This window comes from Myotis daubentonii, chromosome 13 (genome assembly GCF_963259705.1).
Source record: "Myotis daubentonii chromosome 13, mMyoDau2.1, whole genome shotgun sequence".
Lineage (NCBI taxonomy): Eukaryota > Metazoa > Chordata > Mammalia > Chiroptera > Vespertilionidae > Myotis > Myotis daubentonii.
This window is the reverse complement of record NC_081852.1, coordinates 8,142,245-8,163,708: the sequence shown is the minus strand read 5'-3', so window position 1 is coordinate 8,163,708 and position 21,464 is coordinate 8,142,245. Positions and strand designations below refer to the sequence as shown.

At 46.4% G+C, this 21,464-nt stretch overlaps 2 protein-coding genes across 6 annotated transcripts in view; both read right to left on the bottom strand.

Moving 5' to 3' along the window:
- ZFAND4 (zinc finger AN1-type containing 4) overlaps positions 1-783 on the bottom strand; it is a 91,407-nt gene extending 90,624 nt beyond the window's left edge. For 2 of the 4 annotated variants that reach the window (XM_059662119.1, XM_059662122.1), the window contains exon 1: positions 324-666. The gene's annotated coding sequence lies outside the window, so the exon portion shown is untranslated. Of the gene's footprint in view, positions 1-323; positions 671-694 lie in introns of those variants that run through there. The other 2 variants (XM_059662121.1, XM_059662120.1) reach the window with 2 other exon arrangements.
- Positions 784-5,409: 4,626 nt separating this feature from the next.
- Positions 5,410-21,464, bottom strand: part of LOC132214735 (WASH complex subunit 2A-like) — a 76,404-nt gene continuing 60,349 nt past the window's right edge. The window contains exons 22-31 of one of the 2 annotated variants that reach the window (XM_059662117.1): positions 17,281-17,436; positions 15,478-15,657; positions 13,559-13,687; positions 13,353-13,433; positions 12,668-12,790; positions 11,650-11,712; positions 11,103-11,315; positions 8,132-8,749; positions 7,183-7,360; positions 5,410-5,747 (exon numbers count right to left, since the gene is read on the bottom strand). In XM_059662117.1, the coding sequence (XP_059518100.1) occupies positions 5,611-5,747; positions 7,183-7,360; positions 8,132-8,749; positions 11,103-11,315; positions 11,650-11,712; positions 12,668-12,790; positions 13,353-13,433; positions 13,559-13,687; positions 15,478-15,657; positions 17,281-17,436 (1,878 nt within the window). In that variant the 3' untranslated portion in view covers positions 5,410-5,610. The remainder of the gene's footprint in view (positions 5,748-7,182; positions 7,361-8,131; positions 8,750-11,102; positions 11,316-11,649; positions 11,713-12,667; positions 12,791-13,352; positions 13,434-13,558; positions 13,688-15,477; positions 15,658-17,280; positions 17,437-21,464) is intronic. The other variant, XM_059662118.1, reaches the window with a different exon arrangement.

Below are 21,464 nucleotides of genomic sequence, written 5' to 3'. Positions count from 1 at the left end.
ATAATACAACCAAAGAGGTAAGGCAACAATAATAGCGCCAAATAAGCAATGCCAGTGACTCGGAATCCGCTTTATCCCGTCCTAAAGAGTATTAGCCACATAAGAGCAGTTATCTTTTAAACTTTCCCTCCAACGTCAAGAGATCCGGGTGATATGCGGTCATTAAAATGGGGATGTTAATGAGCTGCTGTCATGACCCCTGAGCTTCCGGCACAAGCTACAGAAATCACATGCCTACGCCTTGCCTGTGCCCTAGACTGCAGCCTGCAGCCACTCCTATGGCACCGGGGATCCTGCGCCGCGGGAACAGGCGCCCGAGTCACCTGCGCGGCCCGGGCTCCTCCGGGAGCAGCTGGTTCCACAGACGCCGAGGACGGCGCTCGGCTCCGGTCAGGGCTGGCGTCGCGCCCAGCGCGGGGGGGAGTGGAGGCTGTGACCCGGCGGCGACGCCCGGCGCGGGTCTCCGGCAGCAGCGCAGGGGCGGCCCGCCTGCGCTGCGCCCGGAGGCCGCGCTGCTCTAGGGCCCCCGGCGGCAGCGGCGGCAGCGCGGCCGGCTCAGCGGCCCGCGGCCCGGGGCGCCCTCCCCATCCGGCCCGCTCGCCCTCACCGGCTGTCGGGTGCGCTCGCTCGGTCGCCCGCCGCCCGCACTGGGAGCACCGCCGCCGGTCGCGCCCCGCCCCTTTGTGACACCCACCCAATCGCCCGCCGCCGCTCACGCCGCCCTCCAATCAGGCCGGGCCGCAGGCGCCGGCGGTTGCTGGGCGCCGGCTTTCTCCAGGTTCGGTGGCGGCCGTCGGTTGGGAGTGGCCCGGATGTTGACCCTTTATGACTGAAGTGGACACCTGCCCAGCGCCCGGGGCGGCCTGGCGACCGCGCACAGGCTGCCGGGAGCGGCGCGCCGGCCTCCGGCTGCCGGGGTCCCGGGCCACGGGGGCGGGCTTTCCAGAGCCCAGCGCCTCCAGCGTCCACGCCTACCTTGAACGTGCGCATTGCATATGCGCTCCCCTCATAATCCTGCAAAGTCGGTACTGAAAACCCTACTTGACAAAGGACCAAATAAAAGCTAAGAAAGGGAAACAATTTGCCTACATTCGAACAGCTCTGAGTGGAGAGTCAGATTTAATCTAGGTCCCAAAAAGACCCAAACTTGGGTATGGGGTGGAGGGGGGTCAATGGGGGAAAAACACACAAAGGGGACGTCCCATCTGTAATACCTCCAACAATAAAGATAAAATAATAATAATAATAATAATAATAAGACCCAAACCTGTTCCACCATTGTACACTGCTTCCAGATGTTAGCCTTTTCTGTAATAAAATAACATAAATGCTCACCACAGGGCCAATAAATATAAGTTCCCTCCCCTTTCAAACTTCTCAAAATAGCAATTTCCCTATTTTCTAACCATATTTCTAACTCTCCTGAATTCCCTGGAATCAATCATACGGACAGATCAGGTTTGTTCACTCCCAAAGAAAACCATGTTTAACAAATGCTCCTGAGCCACCCACCACAGTGAGCTCAGAGCAGGAAACTACGTACGTAGGTAGGGGACAGAACGTACATGTGTTATCGGATAATTGCATGGGCTGCTCTTCTCCGTTGCTAGTGGAAGTGGGGTTCTTGAGGCACCTCTGGAATAAGAATTTCCAGATGCCCCATGAGGATGAGATGTGGTAGAAAACTTTATTTGTATGGAATTATATCGCTCATTTTCCAAAGTCCCTTTCCCCTTAAACCAGTCCTGGAAAACACGCAGGTAGGAGTCAGCAGAGCCAAAGCAAAGCCAGCGTCCAGTTTCGGTTCCACCCGGTGTAGTGTCAGGCTAGTCACCTTCCATGTGTGTGGGGTCCACATGGCTGTGGGCCATGTGGTGAGCCCAAGCCAGGAGTCAGACCCCAGCAGCAAGGAGCAGGCAAGAGCACAAGAGCCCCTTTGTTTAGGAGCTTAAATATCAAATCTTTCTGCACTTGCAGTGGCCACTCCTACAGGCCTACTCTGGCCAATGCCCTATTCCCAGGTATGACAGACAGGCAAGCACCCTCTACATCATTTAGACTTTAGTGAGCATGCTTATAATATTTGGCCTTTCCTCTGTTCCTTTCCAGTTAATTAATAACTGGGTTAAGTACAACAATATCAGATGCACAAAAGGATCAGAGAAAAAGAATAGGCAACTAGTAACACCCTCTCCAGTCATAGGGTGAGCAGAGCTGGTCTGTGGCAGCTGTACAAAACCCTTGGCTAGGAGATAAGCAACGCCCAGTTCAATCTTAAAAGTGGGCAAGGAAGAAGTTAGTGGCTTCGGGATTGGTGAAGGCAATCTTGCCTACAAGATTGTGCCATTGCTACAGATTGACCACTGAGCACCGAGATGGCACAGCACAGGAAAACACAGACTGGGAGGGACAGCCATCTATGTGGCAACAATTACAGGACGTTCCCTTAGAGGATGACATGTCCCTCTAGAGGATGACATGTCCACCCTTAGCACTTATCCTTACAATTACCGAGGTTCATTCTGCCTCTTGGACAAAATAATACAAAGCTCCAAGGAATGGAAATGGGTGCCTGAGAGCAAGAATGAGCTAATGATTTCTGAAAAAGGCAAGATAGATAATATCTTAGGCTTTGTTGGGCATCCAGCCTTTATCACAACTACAGTGGGGCCTTGACTTACGAGTGTCCCGACTAACTAGTTTTTTGAGATACCAGCTGTCTCTTGGCCGATTTTTTGCATTGAGTTGACAGAGTAATTTGAGTTAACGAGCTCCTTAATGAGCTCCTTAACAAGCTTGGTCTGGGAACGAATTAAACTCGTAAGTCAAGGCCCCACTGTACTCTGGCATTATAGATAGGATAAGAACCATATATATATATATATATATAGCTAATATGCAAAGTGTCCCCTCAGGAGTTTGACTGCTCATTATGATGTGCACGGACCACCAGGGGGCAGCGCAGAACGAAGGAAGGCCCTGGCCAGCAGCCAGAAGGCCCCCATCAGCCCTGATCACCGGCCAGACCTAGGGACTGTACCTGTGCATGAATTTCATGCACCAGGCCTCTAGTATGTAAATAAATGGGTATGGTTGTGTTCCAATAAAACTTTATTTTCAAAAACGGAGAGTAAAGCGTCATAGTCTGTCAAACCTTCCCTTAGTGGACTTATAGAGATATTAAAGGAAACTTCTCTCCTATTGCAAAGATTCATGAAGTAGGTAATCTCTCATCCCCTTCCTCTACCATCTGCCCAGGCTCTGACTAAAATAGGGCTCCCATCCATGTATAAGGAAGACTCCTGGTCATCAGTCTGGCTTTTGCTTGCCACCTCTGGGATTCCTTGCCCACTCATGAAAGGCACAAATAGGTTTCTTCCCTAATATTGTGGCTACCAAAGCTAATTATCTATCTATCTATATCTATCTATCTATATAGATAGATATATATATATATCCTATCTAATAGAGAAACATGATAATTGGCGTATGACTGCTACCCTTCCCATTGGCTAATCAGGGCGATATGCAAATTAACTGCCAGCCAAGATGGCGGCCAGCAGCCAGGCAGCTTAAACTGAACATGAGGCTTGCTTGCTTCAGTGACGGAGGACTGCAACGTTCCCTGCTTGCCTTGCCGGCCTCTAAGCTTGCAGTTTAAGAAACATAGTAACAAATATAGAGGCTAAACAAAACCCCAGAAACCAGCTTTCAGCTGGCTGGGATCTCAGAGCTGGAGTTGATACAGAGTTTCGATTATAGAACCGAAACAAACCAGATACCTGCTTTTAGCAGCTGAAGCCTCAGAGGTGGAGCCAGGCTAAAGCTGGCCCAGAATAAAAAAAGAAAAAGAAAAAAAGGAGCAGTTGGGAGCTTCAGTCACCCCCAGCCTGAAAACAGCCCTCAGCCCCTCACCCAGACTGGCCAGGCACCCCAGTGGGGACCCACACCCTGAAGGGTATGTGACCAGCTACAAACAGCCATCATCCCCTCATCCAGGCTGGCCAGGCACCCCAGTGGGGACCCCCACGCTGATCCAGGACACCCTTCAGGGCAAACCAGCCAGCCCCCACCCATGCACCAGGCCTCTATTCTATATAGTAAAAGGGTAATATGCCTCCCGGCACCGGGATCAGTGTGACAGGGGGCAGCGCCCAAACCCCCTGATCGCCCTGCAGCTCTGTGACAGGGGGCGGGGCCACAACCTCCCTATCCGCCCTGCTCTGTTTGTGACAGGGGAAGGCGCCCAACCCCCTGATCAGCCCTGCTCTGTGCCTGATACGGGGAGCTCCCCAACCCCTGATCGCCCTGCGGCTCTGTGTGTGACAGGGTGCAGCGCCCCAACCCTCCCACCCCACGGGCCCTGCTCTGTGTGTGACGGGGTAGAGCCATAACCTCCCCATCGGCCCTGCCCTGAGTGTGAGAGTGGCGGCGCCCCAACCCCCTGATCCGCCCTGCTCTGTGGGTGATAGAGGGCGGTGCCCCCACCCCCCCACCCCACGGGCCCTGCTCTGTGTGTGACGGGGTAGAGCCATAACCTCCCCATCAGCCCTGCCCTGAGTGTGACAGTGGCGGCACCCCAACCCCCTGATCGGCCCTGCTCTGTGGGTGACAGAGGCCAGCACCCCAACCCCCTGATCCGCCCTGCTCTGTGTGTGACTGGGGGCGGTGCCCCAACTCCCCTATCGGCCCTACTCTGTGAGTGACAGGGGGGAGCTCCTCAACCCCCTGATGGGCCCTGCTATGTGCATGACAGAGGGGAGCTCCCCAACCCCGATTGGCCCTGCTCTGTGCATGACAGGGGGTGGCACCACAACCTCCCCATCGACCCTGCCTTGAGTGTGACAGGGGGTGGTGCCCCAACCCCCCAATCAGCCCTACCCTGAGCATGACTGAGGGTGTCATCGCAACCTCCCAATCCGCCCTGCTCTGTGCATGACAGGGGGCAGGGCCCCAACTCCCCAATCGGCCCTGCTCTGAGCCTGACCAGGGGCTGCACCTACGGATTAGGCCTGCCCTCTGCCTCCTGGGAGCAGGCCTAAGCCAGCAGGTCGTTATCTCCCGAGGGGTCCCAGACTGCGAGAGGGCACAGGCCGGGCTGAGGGACCCCCCTCCCCCCCGAGTGCACAATTTTTTGTGCACCTGGCCTCTAGTATATATATAAAAGCCTAAGTGACCAAATGATTGGTCACTATGATGCACACTGACCATCAGGGGGCAGATGCTCATCAGTGCGCTCCCACAGCCAACCTCCCGCAACACCCTCCCCCCCCCCCCCCCCCCCCCGCCGGCCAACCTCCTGCAGCCCCGATTGCCAGCCAGGCTGAGGGACCCCGCCCATGCATTAATTCGTGCACCAGGCCTCTGGTATAAATACAGTTTTAAAAGAACAAACAAAACAAAAAAAACCACTGTGAAACATTTATTTTTGTTTTGCAGTATTAAGCATGATTAAAACCAGTGCAGAAAAATACAAAGTGCATTTAGTAAGAGGTGAGTATACTGTTTCAGTATTTGCTTCTGATAATTCAGTTAAGACAAAAAATGCATAAGACAACGTTATTAACTCAAGGATGTAGCTGAAGAGTGAGATGGCATATTCTGTATGCTCTACTGGCCTCCAAAGGCATTCAAAGGATCGTCAAATATGTTGGCCACCTTCTGTTCAGATCTTGGTTCAGGTGCTGCCTGTGAAGAGCGACTTTTTGGTTTGGTTGTCTTAGCTTGGACGCCAGAGAAGATATCATCTTTAAAAAGAAAGAAAACGAGTTGCTAAATAGGCAAAAAAAGAAGAAGAAAAGAAAGAAAGAAAAGAAAGGAAGGGGAGGGAAAGGAGAAAGGGGAAGGAAGGGAAGGGAAGGGGAGGGGAGGGGAGGGGAGGGGAGGGGAGGGAGGGAGGGAGGGAGGGAGGGAGGGAGGGAGGGAGGGAGGGAGAGAGAGAGAGAGAGAGAGAGAGAGAGAGAGAGAGAGAGAAGAAGAAAGGAAGAAAGAAAGAAAGAAAGAAAGAAAGAAAGAAAGAAAGAAAGAAAGAAAGAAAGAAAGAAAGAAAGAAAGAAAGACAAAAAAAGAAAACATCTACACAAACCACCAAAGACTCAAGTCTGGTAGCAGAATGGGTTACCAAAAAAACACTACAATAGAGCCAAACCTCTTAGATTCTGGTCTGCTACTAATTAAGTTTTATGATCACATACAAGTCACAGGTTCTCTCTGAACACTATTTTTCAGCTATGAAGCTATATTCTTATTTTGGGAAAAAGTAAGTATTCACACCAATAACAATATCAGCATATCAGAAAGATTACAACCTAACTCTTAATAATGGCTACCTCTAGGTTTGTTTCCCACTGTTTACATTTTCTGACGAGTACTAATCTATTACAAGAGGTATGTATTACTTCTTTTGTAATATAAGTCTCTTCTGCACCCCATGGGATGGGAAGCAGGTGGAGATGGAGCTCACAGCTTGCTTGGGGAACAGACCCAGTCTGGCACTTCAGCACCAGCTTTCTACCAGTTAACTCCAAGGTTCCGACCTGGGAGAGAGAGGGGAAGGAGTAGGAAATGTGTATCTGGCCTCAGCCCAAGTTTTATTACCAACACCAAGTCATTACATTTAGGGTTATGAGGCATTTGGCTTGCCCATTAATAAAGTAGATGTTACAACATGGAGAGAAAATGAGCATATTTAAAACACAGATCTTTGACGAGATGTAAAGTCTGAGTTATAACCTGCTTTCCTATTTAGTCCTGTTTTCCTGAATTGCCCCTCTGGACACTGATGCTCTCTCTCCACCTAGAACTCTGACTCAACCAACTGCATCACGCCCAAGGCAGCAGCCTCTGTCAACTTTGCATGTGGCTGATAATTCTGATCCTCCTTTCACAGCATCAGTGTTCAGATTTGTCACAGGTAATTGGCAGGGGGCATAATAAGATAAAAGTTAAATTACACTTAAAGATCAAATTCTGGGCTCCTTCAAATCTTTGATGTCCATGATACCCGAAAGCTATTTCACCATTTACCTATCCATCCTCAGCCTAATCCGGGATTACACAGCAAGCCAAAGGAAACCCATCAGGAAGATTTTCCAGGAAAAGGCCAAGATAAAGGTAGCAGGAGAAATACCAAGTCACTGAATGGTAATAATCTCTATGTCATGTGTAGAAAACCCAACTTACCCATGTCATCATCAAATATAGACTTAGCTTCCACTTTCTTTTTGGACTTTTCTTTTGGTTTTACAGTTAGGTCAGCAAAGATATCAATGTTATCATCGAACAAGTTGGGTTCAAATGTCCTTTCCTTCTCTTTTGTTTTTTGTAAGGGTTTAATTGCTTCTGTAGCAAATATATCATCCTTGATAAGGTAAAAAACAAGCAAAAATAATATTAAATCAAAAACTTGTTACTAAAAACACTCATTTCAACAAGTTGCAGAAATGCAACCTGCCAGTGTTCTGGAACAACATGACCTGCCTCCTAGATTTCTGCCTGGCCCAGTCCTTCTTATTCTTCTGGTCTCGGCTTAAGTGCCAACTCCATAAAGAGGCCTTCTCTACCAGTCCTATCTGAAGGCGCGCTTCCCACCTCTCCATCATTCTGCCCCACTACCCTAGGTTGTTCTCCATTTGACACTTAACATTATCCGTTGCCCTGTCTCAAACCCCCTCCCTGGGAGCTCTGAGGAGCAGAGCACAGGTCCTAGTTCACTGGTGTCTCCAGTACCCAGATGCTCAATGCACACCTGCCCCCAGAGTGCTACTGAGGGCCTCACAGTCTGTGCTCAGTCATCAGCTAGGGCCTGCTTCCCCAAGAACCAGGTTCAACACTCAAAACGCAAATACTGCCTTATATATGCCACAGAGTGGCATGACAAGGAAGCTGGCTGATAAAAAACAAGATCTGTATCAATGGCCAGCCAGCAATTACCAACTATATGAAACAAAACAAAAAACTATTTCTGAGTAAGTTTCAGAGTTATTAATAAGGGAACCTAATTATAATCATTAAGCAAGTAGGTACTGGGTAGCAACAAACAAGCCTTATGTAATCTATAGCTCAAATGAGACAACTGGTATTTTCCTTCATATAGAACCAGGCATGAAAACACACTGTTATATCCTATTACCTCAAAAATATCTTGTGCTTTTGAGACGGCAGCTTGCTGACCATTGGATTTTGACTCGTTCCTCTTGCCTTTCTGATCTGGAAAGAGACAGTCCTCACCTTCCAGGAGAGGGAAGGGACTTGCTTCCTTGGCTGGTTTTGGCTTAACAGGCTGAAAGAGGTCGTCATCACTACCAGCCTCAGCCGGAGCAGGACCCGTGGGGCTCTTTGCCTTACTTCCCCCAAGCAGGCTGGCGGGGCTCTCTGCTGCCTTTGCCTTGGCTTTTCTTCTTCCCGCGGGCTGAGTTTCAGTGTCCTTGGAAAAGATATCTCCAGAATCAAAAAGGTCACCCCCCAGAGGCTGACCCAGAGATTTCCCAGAGGGGCTTCTGTCCACTCCAGGCACCAGACCACCTGTCCAAGTCAAAGTGGCCGCTGCCAAGGCCTCCTCAGAGCCATCATCTCCACCAGCTGCCCTGGGCTGTGGCTGATAGCCCGTCGGGGAAACGGCACCATCTGACAACTGTGCAATGGGTCCTCTGGGGACAGTCATGTCCTCAGCCTCACTGGACTCCTGGGCAGCCAACCGTCGAGCTGCACGGGTCTGCGGCCTGCGCTTCCCTCTCACTTTGACCCGGCTCTGCAAGGACAAAAGACCACATGTTGATCGAGTGATAAAAGTGTCCAAAGCTAACACAGCAAGTAATCAGCAACTCTACCTCAATCAAGATATTATCTAAGACACAGAAGAGGTTATTTAAGATGTCCAGAAGTTTAATAGCTCCTAGTACTCCAAAACTAAGTCATTTTCATCCTTCACTACTCCCCATTTTTTAGTCTTTTGAAGGCAATTTCTATTCAATTTCATACAAAAGGCTTCATCTGCCACTGGAACCCGAACAGAAATGTTGGTGTTCTGTGTCCCATAACCCTTCCTAGTCCCTACTCGGCCTGTGGATTTATTTCAAAACAAGAAAGAACAGGACAAATTCTAGCACTGACCTTTATTAGAGACTAAACTAAAATCACACTACAAGAGCAGGGAGATATCAAACAATAAAGAGAGATACTATAAGGCGCTTTTTTCTTCAAATCAACAAAAAGCAAATTCAACTGGTAAATACTTTACATTAAAAAAGTAGCTTACCAGTTGGAGAAAGGTAAGTTTTACATGATCTCACTCATTTTTAGAATATAATGAACAACATAAACTGGTGAATAAAAATAGATCCAAAGACATAGAAGCATCGAACAGACTGGCAAACCACAGAGGGAAGGCTAGGGAGAAGGGGGATGGGCAAAGAGATCAACCAAAGAACTTGTATGCATGCATATAAGCATAACCAATGGACACAGACAATAGGGGGGTGAGAGTGGGCTGGGAGAGGTCAATGGAGGAAAAGGGAGATATATGTAATACTTTCAAAAATAAGAATTAAAAAAAAAAGAATGTGGCTTACAATCAATGATTCTCTCTCATCATTGATGTTTCTTTTTTCTTTTTTTTTAAAATATATTTTATTGATTTTTTACAGAGAGGAAGGGAGAGGGATAGAGAGTTAGAAACATCGAGAGAAACATCAACTGCCTCCTGCACACTCCCTACTGGGGATGTGCCCGCAACCAAGGCACATGCATGCCCTTGACCGGAAACAAATCTTGGACCCTTGAGTCCGCAGGCTGATGCCCTAGCCACTGAGCCAAACTGGTTAGGGCACATCATTGATATTTCTATCTCTCTCTCCCTTACTCTCTGAAATCAATAAAATATATATATATTTTTAAAAAGTGGCTTAAAGAGATCAACCAAAGAACCTGTATGCATATATGAATAATCTATTGGACACAGACAATAGGGTGGTGGGGGTGAGGGGCAGGGGCAGGCTATAAGGTGTCAATGGGAGAAAAAAGGGGACATATGTAATACTTTGAACAATCAAGATTTTTTTTAAAAAGTGGCTTAGAAATCAGAACTCTTAATATAACCTCAAAATATGAATCAGTTATTATAGTAATGTGGTATTTCCCAAAATATACAATCAACTCATTTTGAGAATGTATAAGCTACTCTTGGCAAAGTAAGTACTTGACTGTGTTAGCCTATTTCAAGGAAATTAACAAATAATTTGAAGAAGTCGCCATTTAAACTTAGCCAAAATGAAAGCTAAAAAACATAACAAAAGGAAGTTTTATTTTTCACAAGGAAAACCAGTTTGGAAACACCTGAAATAAATGTATCTGCCAGGGTTTCCAGGTCCTGTCACTTACTCAGAGATCAGCTACGGCATTCTAGAGAAGGAAGAAGACTAGATAGAAAAAAAGAGAACCAACTCAAATGAAAGCAAAACCTGAGTTCACAATCCACCCAGCATAAGCCCGCAGTCCTGTGGATGGTGTGGCGGGCCCGTACTAGCTGGGGATCTCTGAGGAGGGAGCTTGGGCCACAAGGCAGGAGGGAAACATCACAAAAGCAGTCAAGTCTGAGCAGAGCTGTCAGTGAGGGTGCAGCCCCAGCTGCTGGCAGCTGGAAGGGGAGTGGGGGGAGTGTGTTCAGAGAACGGTGCCTGGAGTGACTGGAGTTTAGGCAGGCAGTGTGGGGTGAGTGGTGGGGAAACTGGAAGCTCCAGTTAGCACAGACTGGAAAAGGTTTACTACCCATCTAAGGGGCTCTAATGTTCTCCTTTGGGCAGCGAGAGCCAGCAGAGGGACACAGTCTGCTCCGTGCTTAGACCTCCGGTAGCAATGCAAGAAAGGTGGGAGGTAGCGGATTTCGCTGTGGCTACTGAGAAGGATGTAAATGTAACAAATGCGGGCAGTAGAAAAGTGGATGCAGAATTAGGGAGGTGGAAGGAGGACAGAGGCTGAAGGAAGGATGAGGTGACTCTTCCAAATGGAAAATTGGCCTATTGTGTGTAACTGATGAACTAGAAAGAAACATACAAGTTGTTTGGCTAAGAAAAAAGCAAGCAAGCAAGCGCAGGCAGCTTCATCACCTTGTTTGCACTGTGTAAGGTGTCGGCCTGAGCTGGAACATCAAAACTCACGCCGGCCTCCCCACTCCCAGGAAGAGTGGGTATAGTTTCCAGACTCTGGATTCTCCCAGGTTCAGACGAAGGAAAAGCCAATTCTGGCAAAGCAGAATGCGTTCCAGAGATCTGGGGAGCCGCTGCAGGCAGCAGTGCTGCTGGGTTAATCGCTAAATTTGCCTAAAGAAGAAAAATAAAACTTACTCGTACATTTTCTTAAACACAGCAGTCCATTACTATTACTGCGACACATGGCGAGAGACTCAAGTGTACATAACGAATAATACGAGAGGAGAAATGCAAGTCCCTCATCAAGTCTTAGGACTAAACAGAACGTTATACACCTGTGCCCACCACTGGCCGAAAGAAAAGCTGTTACAGACGCAGTGCACAAAAGCAATGACTGGAGGGTGGGGAGAGAGAACACCTGCAGCCGCTGACAAAAGTAAAAAACCAAGCAAGTGTACAGACGCCACAGGGTGGGCGATGAGGATTCCAGACATGTTATAATTACTTGTATTTTCCCGATCCGTGGGGATGGCTCTTTGGTTTTAAATGGAGCTGGACCTGGTGAGTCCTGTGTGAAATTACAGTCAGTTAAAAATCCATTGGGGAAATAGAAAGAATAGTGTCTCTTGGATTACATTTATGCCTGTAAAGAAATCTGCGCTGGAACTGAGCTATCGCTCTCTGTAACTCTCCAACGGGAAGGGCATTCCAATCTCTCCTGGGGCCTCACAACATTTCACTACCATTACTTCCGTTATAGCCCATCATCCATTGAAAGTGACAGGCTGTCAGACTACATGGAGCGAAGGGAGACAGATCATGAGTAAGGTGCATGAGAACTGTAGTGAGCCAGAGCATCCAAACCTGACCAGTTGGCAAAATTACATGCTAGTTATCCCACACAAATACGACCAAGCACACAGAAATTCACCCACAGCCTGATGCACTGCTTCTGGAGCAAAAGAGGCTGAGACCTAGGAGGAGGCACTGGAGATGTGCTAGTCCTTATTTCACAGCTCAGCATGCTGAGGCCTCAGTAGACTCCCAGGGACAGCAGTGAGCCAGAAGCAGAACTCCCGTCCAGTCCTGCCTCTTCTCAGGAGGCCCCCCATAGGGAAGGTGGCTGAGGGCAGAGACCTCACAGGAGGTAAAATGAGGGGGAACCAAGAAACTGGATGCAACATATACTTAATTCAAATGTAATTCTACTCCAAGGTACCCCAAAGGGAGAAATGGGGGTCCTAGTGGGAAAAGATTCTTCACCCCACCTTAACTCTATCTTAGACTAGAATTTGGAGGTATTACAAAAATAACAATGATAAGTATGGATTCATAGATTGGACTATGGGATGAAAAGAGAGATGAGCAAGGATGAAAAAATACAATAAAGAAAGAGAAGTGGTCTTAGGTGCTATTTCCTCCTAATTAAGAGCACTCGGCACCCCCCTGGCTCAGTAGAATGAAGTTCATCTGGACTGGGATGCAAACAAGAGCTCAAAGTCCTTAAAGCGATCAGTTCTAACCTGAGCGGTTTCCGGTTTCCATAGCCTTTTTTCTTTGATACCTTGAGTGGATTCAGGATGTTTCTGGTTCTTGAAAGAGCCAACAGAGTGATCTTTTTTCACTACCCTCTTCTTTTCTGATACCTTCAAATGAAAAAGAATACTAGAGGTCTGCCAAGCAGCTTAGTCATTTGAAAGAAAAGTCATAATGCAATAGAAGAATCTTGGTTCTGAGTTTTAAGGTCATTTCTCAAATGAAAGGTGAACTAACTCAAAGGCAGCATTTCAGAAATAGCATTTTAAAGACTGACTTTCTCAGGAGTCTTCTCTGTAATAAAAAGAAAAGAGTACTTACAATATCTACTGGGACAGGGACAAATGACACATATAGGCTAACCCTCAGATTTAAAGATTTGCACCTGAAAAGCATGAATATTTAGTAACTGCACTGTATGCATTGACCTTTCAACAAACTTAAAAATCAAACAAATTTGTAATAAAAGAGCCTGAGTTAGTTAATGTTTTCATGTTAGCTAGGGAACAGGAGATGGGGACGACACCAACATTCTCAGCACATTATTTGCCAATCATTTATTATGACGACCCACAATTCTCTGGGTATTTTCTTAATCCTGTAACTAGACATTAATTTCTTTTCCCAGAAGCCTTCCCACACACCCCAGTATTGAGAACAAAAGGCTGGTACCAAAGGCTGGGACTTGGCAGAACTGAAAAGGTCATCATCTTCATCATCCCCAAAGAGGCTTCCAACACTTGGCTCTAACAACTAGAACAGACAAAACTCAAATTCAATATCCAAACCAAAACAACTTCCAAAGAGCTAGGTGAGTTGCTGAGATGGTACCCAATACAATACCACAGCCATGCTGTGGAGAACCATTTGGCACTGACCCTGGTATTTTTGGTGCCGGAGAAAAGATCAACATCAGGGTCATTGTCCTTCTGGAGCTTGTGGCTGAAAAGGAGCTCTTCATCCTGGAAGACACCTGTGCTCTTTGGGTGGGCATCAGGGTCGGGACTCTGGGGAGAGAGGGGAGAGGGTGTGTGTTTAGGTTTCTAAGGATTTCTCTCAATGAAATCGCACCCAACTACAAAAATGGAACAACAAAGATACCTCCTGTGGCTTTGCTTACAAAAGCTAACGGCTGAACACAGCCTAAGTGTCAAACAGAAAGGGAATGACAATTCACATAATGGAATACTATGCAGCTACCACAAATAGTTGAGAATATATAAATACAGATAACAGATACTTAATCTGGAAAGATCCTCTTTCAACTTTTGTGTAGTATCTGAACTTTTTACTTATGTCCTGGCACAGGTATAACCAGCCAACCTTCCCCTATTCCCATCCACCTCCTACTCCACTAATTTCAGATTCCAAACCAGTTCTTTTTGTTTGCTAGGATGTCTGACACTGAAAGTTACTATGTACATTACTCGGTTTGACATTATAATGCCCCAGATTCTAAAATCCTCCCCTATTTTGTTAGTATCACATCCACAAATTAAAACAAAAAAACTCACTCTTGACAAAATGGGTCACATTAAAAATTAACTAATAAGCCCTGGCCAGTTTGATCAGTGGTTAGAGCATCAGCCTACAGACTAAAGGGTCCGGATTCAATTCCAGGTCAAGGGCATATACCTGGGTTGCAGACCAGACCCTGGCCCAGGTCAGGGCATGTGCAGGAGGCAACCAATCAATGTGTCTCTCTCACATCGGTTTTCGCTCTCTTCATCCTCCCTCCCTTCCACTCTCTCTAAAAATCAATGGAAACAAAAGAAATACCCGTGGGTGAGGATTAAAGCCCCCAAAAGTTTTTGTTTAAAGTTAATAATTATTATTGACTAGAGGCCCGATGCACGAAATTCGTGCTAGAGTAGGCCTTCCTTTCCCCAGCTGCTGGCACTGGCTTCCCTCTGGCACCTAGGACCCAGGCTTCCCTCCAGCACCTGAGACCAGGGCTTCCCTCCGGCCACCGGCAGGTACCCAGGACCCGGGCTTCCCTCTCAGCCCTGGCTTCGTCCGGAAGGTTGTCCAGAAAGACTCCGATCTAATTAGCATATTACTGATTATACACAAAAACCAGTGTAACATAGAAATTAAGGCTACAATTTCCATAACTTAAAAAAAAAAATCACAGTCCATGCCGAAACCGGTTTGGCTCAGTGGATAGAGCGTCGGCCTGCAGACTGAAGGTTCCCGGGTTCGATTCCGGTCAAGGGCATGTACCTGGGTTGCGGGCACTTCCCCAGTGGGGGATGTGCAGGAGGCAGCTGATGGATGTTTCTCCCTCATCGATGTTTCTAGCTATCTCTCTCCCTTCCTCTCTGTAAAAAAATCAATAAAATATATTTAAAAAAAAAATCACAGTCCAAAGTCAGCCACAATAAAAGACTAGAAGAAATATAGTGCCCTACCCTGTTTGGTTCAGTGGATAGAGCATTGGCCCACAGATTGAAGGGTCCCGGGTTCGATTCCAGTCAAGGGCAGGTACCTTGGTTGCAGGTTTCATCCCGGCCCTCGTCTGGGCCCGTGTGGGAGGCAACCAACCAATGTGTCTCTCTCACATCCATGTTTCTCTCTCTCCTTCCCTTCCACTCTCTCTAAAAATCAATGGAAAAATATCCTCAGGTAAGGATTAACAAAAATCAATAAAATCTTTTTTAAAATATATAGCAAAGTACTGGTGGGGATGTGGAGAAACTGGAACCCTCAATTCTTCAGCAACTCACACGACAGGCCTGATACCATGAAATAAGATTCTTCTATCTTTCTAAACCCTTGAGCCTTTGCTGCTGCTCACCTTCCCGACGTCTTTCTTTAGAGACGGGGTGCTGCACTGATCTTCTGTTTTATCCTCTTCCTCATCAAACAGGCTAAGAACAGTTTGGGTTCTACTTTTGGTTCCTTTGTCCCGAGAAGATGAAGAAAATAAATCAGAATGCCTGGCTGCTTCCTGAGTAGATACAGTCAAAGGCCCTTCCTGAAAAATGGAAATAAGGAAAAATATAAGTAAGACCTGGAAATGCAAAGTCTATTCTGGGGCCTTCCAAGCTCCTTATTAATCCAGTAATGGCCACAGGTTGCAGGGCACTGCAGCTCTACTCCCAGGTAATAAAACATTGAGGCCAATTCTCTAGCGGCTGCTCCAATGAAGAGTCTTGTGCAGATAATTTATAGCCAAAGATAATTTTTTCAATCATTTTAAAACCCAAGTTCCTCATTCCTACCAACAGATATATGCCAGTTATTACCCCGATCCACTTAGGTTGCTCAAGAGTTATAAACAACTTTTAAGTCACAGAGATAACACAAATACCAATCATTAGGAGTATTTCCTAATATTTACCTAACACACAAGTCTCAAGGAGAAACCTAATTGACAAAATTAGATATTTAAATTATAGAAGACTCACATTATATGCAATTAGAAGAATCGCTAAAATAATGCTAAAATCAAGCATTTATTCTATTCATTCAACAAGTACCACATTTTAGGTAAGTTTCCACTGATCGTAAGAACCATTATTACTGTATGAACCGCCAAGGAAGAAAAACTCCCTATTAAACATGCCTTTTACTGTGTGGTGCATTCTAGTTTCAGAGTGGTTCAACTGTGAAAGATTATGCTTCTTTGAAGAAATGTGTAATTATTATGTGCGAGGTAATATGCTCAGTACTGCAGATATAATGGTGAACAAAACAAACCTGGCCCCAATACTCAAGGAGTTCATACGCAAGCAAGGGAGACAGCAGTACACAGCAGTCAGAGCTGAAGTGTGGAAAGGGCTGTGACTGGAGTAACTCAGGGGTTACGGGAACAGAGAGGCCCACACTGAAAGCACAGGAAGAGAATGTTAACCGATGACTCAGGTTCTGCTGCAGCCCCAAGAAGCCCCCAGAGGAAAGGGCACGTGACGTTCTTCACACAGGCCCTAGAAGGGAGACTGAATCTAAGAGTTGAACACACAGAGGACAGAAAAGTTAGAAAAAGGAAAAGGCATACAGAGACTGGTGGTAATCGCAGATTTCCAGCTAGCCAGCAGCCTTATCCACAGGCCTCTCCTGCAGGAAATGACAGGTCATCCAGAAAAAGGAAGCTCGTGTTTTAAAAGAAAAACAAATTTCACTTTAATTCACAGCCAACATCAACTAAATGGAAAAAAAAAGAGTACACTAAAATCTTCTTAAGACAGTCATTTGAAGTACAGGTGGGGACTGGAAGGGAACCAGGGATAACAGAAAAGAGAACAAGTCAGAGAGAGCAGACATGCAGAGAGAAGGCCAGCATGAAAACCAGGACATGGAAGACCACTCTGGAGGGAGAAAGGCAAAGTGGTCACGGGCACTTCCTGTGCGCATGCGTGCCTGGAAGCATCCGGAAGCCGAGCAACGCTGAAGGGCTCCTGAAGGCTGGGACCAGAGATTTTCTGCTTTATACTTTCCAGTGTTTTCAAACTTTTGACCAATGAGCCATTTATTTTCTGTAGTAGGAAAACGTAAAGGCGTGTGTGTCTGTGTGTGTGTGTGTGTGCGCGCGCGCGCACGTGTGAGTATTACAAGAACAAAAGACAAACGTATTGAATATACAAGAAAAAAACTCCACCTTTTCTGACTCCTCAACCACATGAGTGCTCCCAAATTCTGACACCTCTTTGGCACTCTCAACCTTCTTGTCCACAGGCTTCTCTCCAAGTTGTACCTCCTTCTCTTCTTCATCGCTGAACAGCAAAGGTGGTGCCTCAGTGACAGTCTCTTTTTTCTACCAAAAGATGAGTAAATGACATCCTCATGAAAAATAATACCAACAGAAACACTTGGAAATGGAGTAGAGCTACCATCCCAGAGGGACTGCCTTGCATATCTTACTCCTCATACCAGGGGAGGGGGGGAGGGAGGGGCAACTGGGCAAAATGACCTTTGGATGGGCCTACAGCAGCAGGGAATCCCAAACAACTATTTGCAAAAATAACAAGAAAGCAGAGATTACAACTAGGACTGAAATCTAAAAAACAGTCTTTAGAATTAGCATCGCTATCTGAGCCTATTGGCACCTACATAAATTCCTTCCTTAGCTTATTACCACCACAGAAACTCCTTCCTTCTGTAACTGTTCCCCTTCCCTTTCTCATAAATACCCCATTGCCTTGCTCCTAATCAAAATATCAGAATGCCATTTGGGTTTCTGCCTGAATCAGTAGTACTTCCTGAACAGTTATTACTTTGGATGGCAAATAAATGCTTGTTGCCTCTCACTTTCGCCTTTTATTTTTAGGTTAACACTCAAAAACAAAAATAGTGTGCTATCACTGCAATGTATAGAACAAGCTGAAACCACAGTCCTCTAAGGAGTTGGCTAAAGAGAGACAGCAAGACAGGCTCCCCCCCCCCCCACCCCCCCCCAGCTGCAGGAAGCCAGAAACCCGTCAACTGCCCCAATGCTTTCCCTTTTCCTTACGGCCAATTGGCAACTAGCCTGAAGGGCACTGCTGCTCCAAGTTTACTTGGTAGGCTTCAACTGTGTTCCCTTTGCTCACACATGCACCTAACAAGAAAGACTGTCCTTTCCGTAACCCTCCCTCATTTAAATGCTAAAAAACACACCTCTCAGTGGAGATTTAATAGGGTAATGAGACATGCAAATTATGAAGAAGCATGTAGTTCCACTGCTCAGGTGCCAGAGAGGCCCTGCCTCCACATGCTCAGACATGATGCTCCGACATCATCTTTCCTGCTTCCACTTCTTTAAAACGGCTCCGTGGGCTTGAACCGGGCCCTCTTCAGCGGCAGCAGCACTTCCTTTCTCCCCCTGGATGCTGTTTCCCTAGGGCGCTGGAGCTTTCTAACAAACCTCTCTCCTGCCCTAACGGGTTTGGCTTATTGGATAGAGCGTCGGCCTGCGGACTGAATGGTCCCAGGTTCAATTCCAGGCAAGGGCATGTACCTTGGTTGCGGGCACATCCCCAGTAGGGGTTGTGCAGGAGGCGGCTGATCAATGTTTCTCTCTCTATCCCTCTCCCTCCCTCCCTGTAAAAAATCAATAAAATATATTTTTTTAAACTAAATAAATAAACCTCTCTCCTGAGGACTATTTTTGCGGTGAACTCCTGCGATTTCTATCTCGAGAGTTCCAATGAACCCTGGACGGGACAGTGAAGGGGGCACATGCAGAGAGAAGAAATAAACACCACTCCCCCAGGCTTGCAGACACAGCACCTCAGAGCTTCTGCTACCACCTCGTCTGGACCTGGCTCCTTGTGCCTCGACTCCACAGGTCCTGCAATCGCTTACTGGTAGGTCCTTACCTCTGCCACTAAGACAACTACTAGTCTCCTCTCTGCCTCCCTCCTCTTCAGCTGTATAACACCTTCCAGAGCTGTCATGCTAAACTAGAACACCGGATTATTTCACCTCCTACCCCAGACGTGTACCATTTGCATTAAGCAAATGCTAAATATGACAATGAACTGACACTCATTATATCCCTTTACTCATCTGCACCCCATCAGTCTCACCCTTCCTTAAACCTGTTGTAAACTTTCACATGCCACGCCTGCTCCTCACAGTTTATCGTGGCAAATCCTCATCTTTCAAGGTTTCCTGTTCTCATCAGTAAGTATCAACTGCTTCATAGACAAGAATATAGCCCAGCCAGAATGGCTCAATTGTTGAGCATCAACCTATGAACCAGATGGTCATGATTCGATTCCCAATCAGGGCACATGCCCAGGTTGCATCCTTTATAGCCAGTGAGGGGGCATGCAGGGGGCAGCCGATCAACGGTTCTCTCTCATCACTGATGTTTCTATCTCTCCCTCTTCCTCTCCTTTCCTCCCTGAAATCAATAAAAATACATATTTGAAAAATATATGTATACACACACACACACACACACACACACACATATTACTTATATCTCTACCTAGCCTTTGCTTTCTTCTTAATTTACATTAATAGCTATCACACGTCTGTTTGCCCATTTACTTGAAAGAATCATACAGTGTAATTTCAATCACAGTATTTTACATCAGGCAGGGGCTCTACACAAGTCCGCAAGCCTCTGCCCTGCCTCTCATCTGTCCATTCCCTGGAGGCAGGAACTTCAGAGATCAGGAAACTGAGGTTATGTGACTTAACTAGAGAGATCAGTATTCTTAGGGCAAGTCACATCAGAAAATTTTGAGAAAAAAACTGTAACATATCACACCACGAGACCAGATGGAATGAGGTGGTGAGCTTTGAAGCAGTATCTAAACGAAGTTAGAAAGACAGATTTGGAAACTACAGAAGAACACTACTAAGATAAGCAAAATTATGAATCAAGTAGGAATAACAGGGTAAGAAGATTCTTAATTTTTGTTAGGAAGAGATTCTTAAAATGCATAATCGTTTGAACTTGAATAAAAAACTGGAAACCCACAAGAGTTTCAGAAGAGATAAGGCAAAACTGAAATAATTTTTTAAAATTTTGTGGATATGGATTCACTGAAAACTACATATAACTTTGATGCAAGTTAATGAGGGTAAAAAATGAGAATTATGGTGAAACATATTCTCCTTTCATATAACAATGAACCTTAAACCAAGGAAAATGCTACCCAAACTACTGGGTGGTGTTTTTTAAAATATATTTTAACTACAGGCCTGGTGCACGAATTCGTGCATGGGTGGGGTCTCTTGCCCAGTCCCTAATCGGGGCCAACGGGGGCGAGCCAGCCGGGGAGGGATGGCTGGAGATTGGCCGGCGGGCCAGGGAGGGACCATGGGAGGACTCCAGGGCGTATCTGGCCCTCTCGCCCAGTTCTGATGCACTGGACCCCAGCAGCAAGCTATCGGAGCACCTGCCCCCTAGTGGTCAGTGTGCATCATAGCGACTGGTTGAGCAGTTAACCAATAGGTAAACCGATAGGTCGAACACTTAGCCTATCATGCTTTTATTATACAGGATGATTTCAGAGAGGAAGAGAGAGATAGAAACATCAATAATGAAAAAGAATCACTGATTGGCTGCCTCCTGCACACCCCCCACTGGGGATTGAGCCTACAACCTAGGCATGTTCCCTTGACCAGGAATCAAACCATGACCTTCTGGTTCATAGGTCAATGCTCAACCACTGAGCAACACCAGCTGGGCAAATCTATTGGTTTTAAACCTGCCTAAAGATAAGCTGCCCATCTTTGTTATAGGTTAATTTTCTTGATAGGTTTATAAGTCAGTCACATTTACCTTACTTTAAAAAATTCTAAGATTTCTAAACAAATCTTTTATATATTGTGTCTAAAGGTGATTATATTTCATAAATAGTAAAAGTCATGCAGATTGTTCAGCTACTTACAATGTGTATCTTGACCTTTGTTTTATTTAATAATCCTAATGCTACTGGTTTTACAGTTTTACATTTCCAGAACCTTCAATATTCATTAGATTATTGCTCATTTATCTGAGGTAGAAGTTACTATTTATAATTTACAAAGAAAAGCCACTCAGATCTCCTGACTCTTTTAACCATGGAGCCACTAGATGTCCTACTGAGGGAGCTGCAAGTACAGGTGATTTGAGGAAAGGGTTGTGAGCACCTCGAAGCACTGCAGAGCCTACACCAGGAAAACAGCATGCTCCCCAATGCTGAACACTTCTGGCAAAGCTGTGCAACCTCACGCAATGAGAATGTGCCCTGTCCCTCCTTCACTGCAGCCCCGAGGAGGAGCGATGCACCTGGGCAGGCGCAGGTGTCAGGGATGTGGTCGCCCATCGCTGTGGTGGGAGGGGGACGAGCTGCCATTTGGATT